The 13,063-nt window shown below is 42.7% G+C and overlaps 1 protein-coding gene across 1 annotated transcript; it reads right to left on the bottom strand.

Annotated features, from left to right (window-relative positions):
* Positions 1 to 9,850: 9,850 nt before the first annotated feature.
* On the bottom strand, positions 9,851 to 10,696 carry LOC149839926 (17.8 kDa class I heat shock protein-like). Its single transcript, XM_090004278.1, has one exon. It carries the CDS (start codon positions 10,543 to 10,545, stop codon positions 10,093 to 10,095), a length of 453 nt encoding a protein of 150 aa, XP_089860404.1. The 5' UTR covers positions 10,546 to 10,696; the 3' UTR covers positions 9,851 to 10,092.
* Positions 10,697 to 13,063: the final 2,367 nt, after the last annotated feature.

Here is a 13,063-nt window from a genome sequence, read left to right on the forward strand (position 1 = left end):
CTTGAACCACACTTTAAACACTGCTCTGATACCAAGATCTGTAACGCCCCACATTCCCAACTTGTAAAATTCTTGGATTTTTTTAGAGATTTTTTTTTTGAAAACATTACATAAGCGAAAAAACTATAAGAGAAATCAGTTGGAAAAGTTTGAGCGAGCAAGTTACAGAGTGATCAACAAAAAAAAACTTTCTTTCACAATTGATTTACAAAATGAGACCAATAAAAATGCACATCAATTCATTTACAAAAAGGTCTCTCGAAACAAAAGTAGAAGATTCTTTTCAAACCATCTGCCAAGACCGCGTACGTCCAAAGTGTGGGTCAAAAGTCTCTGCCGCTCAGCCGTCACGATCGCACCTCTAGCAATCATCACATGTATCCTCATGAAACGGGGTCAGTACTCTTGCGAGTTGGTGAGATAATATCTACAACTATCCATTTATGAAAACACAAGCAGTAATAGCATGAATGCAAATATCAACAAGCTAACTATCATAAGTAATCTTAGCATGATGGAACAGTAAGAAACATTTGCAATAATTAAACAAGTGCAACAATAACAAGTAAAGGACAGTAAGCAACGGGAGTAATAGGCGATAACATCAAGTAATTAGCATGCTGAGACAGTGAAATTAAGCATCTAAACAACTAAGTAGTTAAAGAACTAAGAATTGAACTATGACATAAGCATTAATTCATAAGTTACTAGTTAGCAAGTTAGTTTAATTATTTTGTCTTGATTACTCCTTCGTGTACGCGAAGGAACCTCATATTCTGTGAAAAATACCGTCAGCATTTTATTATTCTATATTATGTGATAGCTGGGGTACCTACAGACCGAGTAAACCTCATTAGAGCAGTCCGTAGTCGAGAGAAAACCTCGCATAGGTGACAGATTACAATCCACACTACTGCAGTAGTTGATGCACCTCAAAATGGTCACCTCGACTTCCCTAACTCTGAGTGACTGGAGGTCAAAGGATGCCTTTGCTCATTAAAATGTGTCATAAAATCGACCGGTCACTCAGCGTTGTACCATCCACCCTCTCCAAGGTGAACCATTTTGTGAATGGGCGACCGGGTGGTTTATCTTTTTAGGGCTTTAGTTAGTAAATATTCTCTCATTTCGAGGTACTTAAGCCCATTTGGCCTTATGTTCCCCACAAAGCAACACAAATTCACTCAAAGGTCTAGCCTGCTCATTCACGTGCTCTAGCACAAACAAGCTAAGAGGAGCACTTCGCCGATGAAGGCGACATTCATCAACATTATCATTTTAAGGGATGTATGACATATTTTAAACAAGTAAGCTCAACTCACGAGGTGAGTCCAATGCCCACACATAGCTCGCTACGGAGATTACAACATACAACTGTCTCAAAAGACATTCATACCCCTACTATGTACCCCATGTCCCCTTTGCATATTCGGGATGAATCAAGTGTCAAGTGTGCATCATGTGTCAACTATAAATGCACGCAAATCCATTAAACATTCATAGCATGATAAGAACATCTTGAATAATAAGACACTTGATATACAGACATGTTTAATTCAACACATTTTAGTTTTGTGACATGATGTGCCAAAGTGCTCATGAAACTATCAAGAATCATATTGTTATTTTTATAATTCATACGACATGTTATGAAAACTTACGAGACTTGAATCATCATGCTTATAATGTAAAATTTGTAACTATGCCATGTAAGGTGCTTCATTAAGCATAATTCAAAAATACCATAATGTTGAATATCATGCATATGATAGAAATCTTACAGTTATGTCAAGTAGTGCACGTGTGATATGGCATAATCGCGTGTGTTTCAAAAAGTGTGTTAATTCCATTTACACCATTCATGAGCCAAGTGCTTGTGCAAGTATTTTGATTCCATCAGCATGCTTTTGACAATCTCTTAAACGTACTCAAACGTGAATTATACCAACTAAGCGTGTCATACATGTTTCACATCAAGATCGTGCCAAATTGTGAAACGTACCTTAGCAACCAATTTTGTTATACAAACAACCATAAATTCTTTTTGTATATGATCTTTGAAACATACCATAATGCTCATTTCACGTGATAAAGTAAATTATCAAGGTATGGCAGCATGCAAGGTCCTACCACAGTAGTTGGGAGGAAGGTCAACCGAATCCCTTGCCGACGTAGCTCGTAAGAGGATAGGTTGGTGCCACATCACCTAGTGGCTGCAGCAAGTAGGGGCAGACCTCCACTCGGTCTAACCAACTGGTCTGAGCTCACCCACTCAGCCAACGCAAACAAAACACCAAGAATCAAAAGCTACAAATCGGTTTGCATGCAAACCGATTTGCCTAAACCTACCTGATCCTTCCCCTTTCTGTTTTCTTTTGTTATTTCATATTTTGTAGATTTTTTTGTAATACCCAATTGCAGCCTACTCTTACTGGCAGGCCTTAGGACTGAGCATGTCCACAAGGCAGTAGGGTTGGCCTAAGGTCAGCATGTTGGTGCACCCAATTCGGCCCAGCCGAGTGGTGCACCTGCCATGCGGCAACCACCTAAACTGGAACAACAAGGAGCCCTGGTCTGAACCGAATGGTTTCAGACCAGGGATATGCTGGTCCCAAAGAACTGACCGAGTTTGAACCACATGGTTCATACCCTGGTCTGAGTCTCCCAGTTGAGACTCAAGGTCTAGGAATAAGAGGGAAGAAGGCAACTGAATGCCTACGCGTCTATTTTTTTTCTTAAAAATAAAATGTTGAATACCCGAGGCATGCTGATCATATGTAATGTCCTTTTTTTGTGTGGGAAGCTCCGCAACTGAGCAGACCCCAGTGTGCCGGGTTGCTCGGGGTCTCAGTTTGGCTGCACCCAACTCGGCCCAGCCGAGTGGGTGCACCCACCATGCGGCAGCCAACCGGTGGCCGGGTGAGGTGTGGTTGACCACACGAGCGCCCAGGTCTGGTCCAAATGGACCAGACCAAGGGTTTGCTGGTCTGAGCAAGGAGTCCATGTCTGAACCATGTGGTTCAGACCCTGGTCAGAGTATCCTAGCTGAAGCTCGAATCTGGGAACAAAAGAAAAGGAAGGACTTAAAAAAAAAGGCTTGTTTGGGCCTGCATGGCAGCGAGCTGGGGGTGCTGGAACCAGACTCTCTTGCACCCAAAGCTGCAGGGATTTGGCCAAAAGCCTAGCCAACCTACTCCTCACGCTGCCAGACCTCATCACATGGCCAAACGGCCAAAACAAAATTCTGGTGAGCTTGAGCTAAGCGAAAAACCAAAGAACCAGTTTGAAGGCACATAAAGATATAATGTGGGCATGTGTGAGTCAAAATCGTGAGATAGCACACCACAAAAAGAACTGCTATTATTCTTCTAATCCACCAAAATCCATCATGCATGTCATAACATGGATAGTAGGAATCGGTTTCATGCTTGGTCAAAACATATGAAACATACATTTTTTCTTTTTTCAAACTAAATAAAAAAGGAAATAGTAGGTATATTCTCACCTTGCTATTCTTCCGAAACCACGAATGACAAATTCCCTTTTTGCTTGGTCGTGTAGAGGAGAGTCTCGGATGGTACCCAACCATACACGTTAACAAGGTAGGGGAAGAGGATGAAGGAAATGGAGGTTGCACGTTTGGAGAGAGAGAGAGAGAGAGAGAGAGAGAGAGAGAGAGAGAGAGAGAGAGAGAGAGAGAGAGAGAGAGAGAGAGAGAATTGCCCCTTACAAATGGTCTTCTCTCTCTTCCTTCAAAACTTATATATGCTAGGGTTTAATCAAACGTGTTGCTGTGATTAAATCTCATAAAAATGAATGGTTAGGGGTTGTTTCACGCCCATCTAGGCCATGGCAAGGTTGTTATTTCTTAAACATGCCTCCCACGCCCTCTATGGGAATCCTCTATTTGAATTTTCTTAAAAATCTTTCAAAAGCGCCATTGCCTTAGGTCTTTTATGCCCTTTTGGTTTTAGAATTTTTTTAAAACATGTCACAGGGCTGCCGCCTCTTGTGACCAATAGGCTCTTAGCCTGCTTTTGGTTTTGAAATCCTTTCAAAAGTGCCATGGGGCTGCCGCCCCTATGGCCAATGAGCACTTGCTCCTTTTAAAAATCTTTGTGGTATTTACAATTGGGCCACCGCCCAGCTGGTCAAACACGCCCAACTGGGTCTGTGTTCGAGCTCTCCAAGTTGAGCCTAAACACCCCTTAAATCCGATTTTTGGCTTTATAAAAAATTACTCTTAAATTTATTGTATATATATATATATATTTAATTTTTTTTGAAATGCTCAATTTCAATTTCTGTAAAACCCATAATTCTTTTAGAAGTACATTCGTTGCCAAATTATGTACAATGAAAGGGTTTTAAATCATTTAAACTTTTTGATTTGCCATTTGATTAATTTTATGAGATTTGAAAGAAACTTAGGGTTTCGATTAAAATTGCAATACAATGTGCATATATATACATATTTATCTCAATATGTGTGTAAAAAAAAAAAAAAATATATATATATATATATATATATATATTAGGGTTTTGCATCCATATATATATATATATATATGTGTGTGTGTGTGTGCGCGCGCGTGCGCGTCAAGATTCACGTAGGCATTCAAAAATATTTCTAAAAATTCTCATCATGTATTGAATTTTCTCAGAAAATTTATGTGCCTTACACCCCCACCAGTTATTATTCAAACCTACCACTGGGGTTTGAACCTGCACCATCTCACCACAAGGAGATATGCAATCACAAGGGGTTTAGATGACCATGAGTGAACCCTTCTCTTGAACCATGCACACAAGCGGGGTCTAATGAGAGAGACATGACACTCCAAGATGAAGAGGGAGCCCAAGGTATTGCCCAAAAGTGATCAACATTACTTAAAAGTGAAATTCAACAAAGCATCGAGTCCCACAAGCATAACCACAACAACAACATGAGAACACCATAAACAAAAAAACCCAAACACAAACAGAAAACTCATCAAGGACAACAGACATCTAAATGAGGATCGATTGGTGGCATAGGCTGGTCTTTGAGGTATATGCGAAGGATAACATACACATCAACCAAGACCCTATGAGTCAGACAGTTAAGGTTGAACGGGACATCCCAAAAAATAACATCATTTCTTGCCATCCATATGAACCACCACACTGTAAATAACCAAACTCTCCAAATAGTCCTCCACTTCTTTTCACATCTAATTATAGCAGAGCCGAGGATAAGATCCAACGCAAAGTGACCCTTCTGCACAACAACTGAAGGACTCCTCCAAGTTTTAGAAAACAATTCTCAAAACACTGCATATGACCAAAAAAGATGTTGTGTAGCTTCTTCAGCCTGTCGACAAAGCACACACCAACTGGGAAACTGAAAACCCATCCTCTTGATATTGTTATGGGTCTGTATCTGGTCATGAAGAATCTACCAAGCCAATACCTTGGTCCTCAAAGATGGTCCCTTTGCCCATAAAGTATTGTTGGGGAGCCAGCTCGGCCCTGGAGGTAAAAGAGAACGGTAGACCCTGTAGACTTGGAAAACTCCCGCATTAGAGACTACCCATTGAAGCCAAGATCCATCTACCCTCACATCCAAATCTTTGTCGAGAAACAAATGCAATGCCTTAAACCATATTTTCCTCAAATGCGATATAGACGGTCCACGAGCCTCCCGACGAACTGCAAGCGAATCAATTTGACCATATTTCAGCCGGAGAAAGTTTGCACATGCATCCTGTGAAGTATGAGCCAACCAACACTGCTTCACAGCCAATGCCACACTCCTTTTAAGCAAAGCAAAGATTCCTAAGCTAGCCATAGTCCTTGGCATATTGATGGAGCCCCATCCCACCAAGTGCCTCTTATAAGGTCCATTTACACCACGCCACAAAAACCTCTACAGGACTCGCTTAAGCTGATGCTCAACGTTGACAGGCATGACACACACTGACATGAAAAATTCTAAAATCGTAGACAAAATATGCCTGATCAAAGTAATTCTGCCTGCAATAGACAAATATCTGGCACGCCAAGATTGAAGCTTAAGACACACCTTGTCAACAACCGGTGCCCATGACACTTTAGAGGTTGGTTTGACTTGTAGGGGGAGCCCCAAGTACTTGATCGGCAATGTCCCTAAAGCGCAGTTGAAAAATTTTCCCATCGCGTTTTGACTGGTCGGATCGTCATTTAGTAGCGTGACCGAACAATTATTTCCATTGAGCTTCAGCCCGAACAAAGCTGAAAAAACATGAGAAGAAGCCTAACGCGAAGCATCTGCTGTAGTGAAGCCCTTTAAAAAACTATCATATCGTATGCATATTGTATATTATGTTCAGAAAACCCTTGGATATCCAACGACTGTAGGAAGACATTTATTTGCGCGCATCTAAGAATCACCGCAAGTCTTTCTGCCGTTGTATTAAACAAAAGCGGAGATAACGGGCATCCTTGTCGTAGGCCGCACCACAATAAAAATTGCTCACCCTTTACCCTGTTAATAGACACAATGACTTGTGCATTGATAAGGAGCTCTGATACCCATCGAAAAAATGGCTACCGAATCTTATGTCATTTATCACTTGCAAAAGAAAAGATCAGTACACAGAATCATATGCTTTATTAAAATCAAGCTTTAACACGAAGTAAGGACTACAACTCGCGTGCATGGAATAAATGACCTCTGAAGCCGAAATATATACTTGTTGAACTTTCTTAATAAGAATAAAAGCAAACTGAAAATCATAAAGGAGTGTGGCATTGGCAGGGTCGCTTGGTAGCTGTGTTGGCCACGTGCCCTTTCTTGTCATTTTGATACTTTTTTATCCTCAAAGAAACCGCCTGAAGCACAAAAACCTAGTTGTGCTGGCTCAGCCTGCCATAATAATAGCCTGTCTATGTCGGCCTAAAACTCCGAGGGCTTACCCCTCAACCCATAGGAGTTGCCAAGCTTTGGCTTATGTAGGGTTTGACACCTATGAGATTTGAACCTAGACCTACCAGTTCATTAAATACCTTAAGGCAGGGGCGTAGCTAGGGGGGGGGGCAGGACTGGGCTGTAGCCCAGTCCTACCTCCCGAAACAGTTTAATTTTTTTTTTTTTTTTAAAAGCCCAGTCCTAGCCCAGCCCTGATTCCATATGAAATAGATTTTTATCCATTTTTATAGCCCATCCCAGTCCTAGCCCAGCCCTGACTGCAGCAAATAGTTTGATTTGTCCATATGAAATAGATTTTTATTAATAATTGTAGTCATTTTTTATTTTATCTAAATTTTTTTTTTCGGGGACGTTGCCCCCGAACCCCCCGACTATCACACAAATAATTTTTTTTTTGCTACGCCCCTGTTTGACCCCCCTCACATGAATCCTAGCTACGCCCCTGCCTTAATGGTATGTTAAGAGTATGTTTGATGGCTTTTTCAGGATTGGACAAAATGAAAGACTTCTAGCTGCACAGGATAGCATCACTAAAGAGAGAGAAAGAAAGACGGGCAACAGATGCGCCCATCGATGCATCTGTTTTTTTTTTTATTTTGTTTCTCACTGTCCTTGTTCGGGTAAAATGAAAATTTCATGTTATAATGGACGTGGCAGACCGCGTTCCACTCGTCCACCGCATCCAACGTTTGTTGCGATTTACGTTACTTTTGTATTTTTCATCCAGCATGACAAGCGAGATGCTCCATCAAACGTGCCCTAAAGGATCATTATACAGTAAACTCACCTCCTTTTGAGAGGATGCCAATCCGGGGGGTGATCCTTCCATATCCTGGTCATCTACCATCTAGCCTAGCCAATTTCTTTAAAGTTTTAGCCAAAAAATCTGGTTTACAAAAAACTGTCAAAACTAAGCAAAATATTCAAAATTCCTTTCAGAATATCGTTTGGGTTTTCCTTGCCTTCCATTACTCTGCGCAATCTGCCGGCAAGATCTATGCCAGTGTTGTCAGTATCGGTGCATACCGCTAGCCAGAAAACCGATACGATACTGACCTGAATCGGCTATTTTTTGCTTACCAGTCATAACAACAAACAACCTCCTTATACCACCATCATCATTAGTTTTAGAATATTACCCTGACATCTTTAGTATGTCTCTTTTCCATCCCGCTAAGAACTGATAAATGAATCAGACAAGGTCAGCATCTCCCAGTGCAAGTACGCTCTCTCAAAGATGAAGAGCAAGCCACAGTGAGAGCTTTGTATTTCGCCCCCCCCCCTCCAGTAAAGTATCATCTGAGGATCAATCCAAGTGATATGAGAAACGATGACCATTACTCTTTTAGTCTGGACAGGACTGTCTACATCTGCATGGGGACAACTAGGGGTGGCAAAACCTGACACGACCCGCCAACCCGCCTCTTAGGCAGGTTTGGGCTTAACCCAACCCGTTTAATAAAAGGATCGACCCGCCTAACCCGTTTATTATACGGGTCGGGTTGGGGGTATGCCAACCCGGCTGACCCGTTTAATAAATGGGTTAGGCGGACGGGTCAACCCGCTAACCGACCCGCCAACCCGTCCGCCAACCTGCCAACCCGCCCACCAACCCGCCAACCCGTTTTCCCGACCCAACCCATTTATTAAACGGGTTGGCGGGTCATGTCGGGTTACCCGTTTATTAAATGGGTCGGGTTAGTGTTTGCCACAGTCGACCCGTTTAATGAACGGGTCGGGTTCGGGTTGAGGTATGCCGACCCGCCAACCCGACCCGATTGCCACCCCTAGGGACAACCCGTACCCACACCCAGGTGACATACCTTCGTACCCAGGTGACATAGCTTCGGTATTCTGAGCTGAATTTGTTCAAGTCCACCTCCCGCACAACTGCATCCACTGCTCCTTGCCCACCGAGTGGTTTCCCATTCAAATCAGGGCTCTCTTTCCCCGTGGAGAAATAGAGCCATGTGTTAGCATTGGCGCAGTGGCGCCTGCAGCAACATCCGCAGCGAGTGCACTTCTGCAGAAAGGGCTTTCTGCAGCATACAGATACAACCCTAGTATGCTCTTATAGCTCTTATAACTACTACAATTTCAAACAGCAATTCCAACATTCTGAATACAAAACATATCCAACTTCATAATTCGAATAACAAAGCCACATATCAAGGAATGCTCAGCACTAATGAAAATTTGAACTCTGGCACCAGCAACAGATAAGTAACAAAGCCACATATCAAGGAAAGTTCAGCACTAATGAAAATTTGAACACTGGCACCAGCAACAGATAAGTACCGACATCTGGAGAAAATTGGAAAACCAGGAGACTATGCCCACATTCAAACCTCTAAACATCTCCCTGAACATCATCCTCGATATTTTATGCCGGTCAAGATCATCAACATCAAACAGACAGAAAATTTATGGCTGGAAAGCAACAGAAACTTGGTGACACTATGTGCTCCATTCATGTTAGCTTTATGTTCTAGAAGTCACCTTTCCATTAATCAGATATTCAGAGACACATTTAACCACAAAGAAGATCAAGCATTCATCAACACCCAAGATGGAAAAGACTAAAATTCTATCAGTCCGATTAAATCACAGCAATAGGCATGTTAATGCACCTTCACTGGAAGTAGTACGCAAAGAAGGCTTTGGCTATGAGGATGGTAATAAACAAGACATAATCAAGAACAGGGCGTCCCCACCTGAAGTACATCAACCACCTAAGAAAATGCATTACTACGGAATACCCATCTTATGAAGTGAAAACAAACAATATGAAGCAAAACAAGTAATCAACAGACTGCTACAACCTACACTAAAGTGGGAAAAAAATCAAAAAAATTAAGCAAATTCATAAGCAGAAAGGGGCAAAATTCAGGAGTTACATTGTCACTCCAAACAACTAGTTTTCCATTATATTCAAGTATTCAACACTACAGAGTGCGGCTTACAGCATACACAAACGTCTACAGAAGATACAAAAACCACTTGTTACAATCATACCAAGAACCCAACACTAACCATCAAAGAACAAAGCAAACCCCACCAAGATTTTCCAGACCAACATCCTACAACTTCACATCAGACCTGAGAAGGCGACGGATTCAATGGTCGGAGGTCGCAGAAGACGCTCAGCTGGAGATCTCGATGGACTTGACGTCGGGCTTCTTGGCCTCCTCCTTGGGGACGGTCACCGTGAGGACGCCGTTCTCCATCGCGGCCATCACCTGGTCGACTTTGGCGTTTTCCGGCAGCCGGAAGCGGCGGAGGAACTTTCCGCGGCTGCGCTCGACGCGGTGCCAGCGATCGTTCTTCTCCTCGACCTCCTTGTTCCTCTCTCCGCTTATCTGGAGCACCCTCCCCTCCTCGATCTCGACCTTCACCAACTCCTTCTTGAGCCCCGGGAGGTCGGCCTTGAAGACGTGGGCTTCGGGCGTCTCCTTCCAATCGATCTGGGCGTTGGCGAAGGCGGAAGTCTCGCCATCTCCGACGCCGAATAAGGAGGAGCGGGTGGGGAAGGGGAATGCCTCGAAGGGGTCGAAGGCGTTGCTGCGTCGGCCGAAGAAGCTCGGAATGATCGACATTCTCTCTACCTCTTCTTCTTACTCTTCTTCAGAAGGCGAAAACTAGAAGATGGGTGTGTTCGAAAACGATTGGTAGCGTTGCAGAGCTCTTGATTATGGTGATTTCTTCGCGTTCGTTTCTCTTTCTTTGCGTTGAGGACGATGGTAATTAGGTGAGGTTTATATAGAGAGCGGGGAAGAGGACTCTTGAAGCTTCTCGATAGAGAAGCGATCTATGAATACTCTAGAGATGATCTGCGAAGAATTCAGCATCAGAGAATCGAGAGGTTTCTGCATCCTTCTCGACCCATCGAGGAGAAAGGACGAGCAATGATGGGGGCTACCCGGCTCGTTCTCGTGAAAATCTCGCGATAAATTATAGAAGTTTTTTTTGGGGGAAAATCTCGGGAAATTACATACTTGTCGTCAGGGTGTAAGTGGGTCGGGTATACCAAACCCGACCCGAAGGTTCGAACGGATTATACCCAACCCTACACGATTAAGGGACCCGTGGGTTCCGTCGGGTCAAAAATATAGACCTGTAACAAAAATCTTATGTTCGGTTAGGGAATGTTTGATAGTTCGTTCCGTGTGTCGCAAGAGACAAAATAGATGTTGAGAACATGTTTTTTAACAAACATTGGACGTGACAGATGGTGTTTCGTGCGTCCGCCGCGTCCATTAATCCTTGTTATTTTCGTTCCACCCTCCTTCTGTTACAAAAGTAACAGGGATGAAGAGAACGAAGTTTTCTCGATGGGGGCGCCTCTCTTGCCTGACACACTCTCTCAGTGTGACTCGCTGGACGGGATTTCCTCCTCTTCACTCTGAGCGATGACGATGGGGTTGCTTAACCCTAACGCTGCGTGCGGTGGTCCAGCGACGATGGCGGCGTGAAGAAGACGACTGGCGATGACTTACGACGTGATGGAGGCCTCCTCTCCTCGCCCACCGCCCTCTCCAACTCTCCTTGGAAACCCTTCGTTAATGGTAAAAAAAACCTAACTCTCCCCTCTCTCTATCTCTTTCTCTATGTGGTCCTTGTTCGTCACTTTCTCGTCGTCGGACGGTGAGGATTTGGGATCTCTGGTGGATACATCTATTTGCATCACGGAATCGTGTGTGAGTGTGTGGGCTCATGTTGCTGTCTCCCCTCTCTCATCTCATCCCTCATATGAAAAACTCTTTTTCTCTCTCTCCGCCTATGTGTCAGGGCTTCCACGGTGGTAAGAATGAGAATTCTCCTTTGGAATTACTGCAATCTCGCCGGAATCTTCATCGTTTCTTGTTGTTTTCCAAAATACCGATGTTTTCGTGAGATTTGGCGATCTCGCTTTTTTCCATAAAAGAGGTCTGGTGTGTGTAGTCTTTTTGAACTAGGGTTACTCTATGCACGATCTGCTTGGATCTAAAATACTACCTGTAGATTTTTCGCTTTCTGGCATTCGGATATGTGAATCGTGATGAATGGAGTTGAATCTCATGAACTGTAGAGTCTTTTTGGCGGTTTATGGCTTGATTTGGGGAGATCTAGTTGAGGAGTTTTCTCTGGATTCATAAGTATTTGTGCTCAATTTTTTTATTCATTGTACCCCAATTGTTTTGGGATGAAGGCGTAGTTGTTGTTGTATAAATAAAGATTTGGATGGTCTTTTTTTAGCGGAGGCACAAGTGAATCGTAATACTGGTAACAATAATGGGCAACCTCCACATATAGTACTGTCCTATGTGAGTGCCTTGTTTAAGTAATTCTTGATTTACAACCTCCACTAATGCTAGAGCATTGTCAGCCATTCTTGCCAACCATAAACATTTCAAAAACCTTAGTCAAATGACTAGCTTCCTTTGCCTAAATGCTATATGAAGGCCCAAGAGTAAGCACTCAACTATTCATTTCAAGCCCAAAGTCAATGAGCAGCACCACCTGGTGATGAAAATGATTTGTGTAATGCTTTTAGTTATTCAAAATTTCCTCCTTGACAGAGGTGCCAAAATCAAACTTACCATTTGTTTGTCTCAAGCCCATCTATCAACAAATATGGTTTGGTAATCCAGTGAGCGCAAGCCAAAATTATGATTTTAAATATAATTTCGTAATTGGATCTATATTCGCACAAAAACCCATAATAAATTTGTTAAAACATGTAAAATGGTGGACAGATCGAGTCATACAATCCAAAACGAAGTAATTTGATCCATTATCCATGACTGTCCAAGTAATTTGCACATCGTCATCAAAACAACGGACGTTTGAAACATAACATTTAAGTATGATCTAAACAAACGTTGGACTTGGAACAATTGTTATAAAACGAACTGAACCAATGTTCTATTTCATTCCTTTTGTTCATTTTGTCCAACCTTGAACAAATGATCAAACATACCCTTAGAGATACCCTTAGGGATGTCAGTGGATCAGGGTGGGGGACAGGGTCTCCACCTACCTTTCATCCTCGATTTTATTCTTGCACCGGTTTTCATTTTAACCTTCATTTCTGCCTTCATCTTGGTTTCATTTGGTCTAAACGGGGCGAGGCAG

This window comes from Nuphar pumila, chromosome 4, assembly GCF_984573655.1.
Source record: "Nuphar pumila chromosome 4, dmNupPumi1.hap1.1, whole genome shotgun sequence".
In the NCBI taxonomy this organism is placed as follows: domain Eukaryota; kingdom Viridiplantae; phylum Streptophyta; class Magnoliopsida; order Nymphaeales; family Nymphaeaceae; genus Nuphar; species Nuphar pumila.

Bases quoted from the DNA above. Each gene is read 5' to 3' on its own strand.
- LOC149839926 (XM_090004278.1), bottom strand. From the start codon at position 10,545: ATGTCGATCATTCCGAGCTTCTTCGGCCGACGCAGCAACGCCTTCGAC.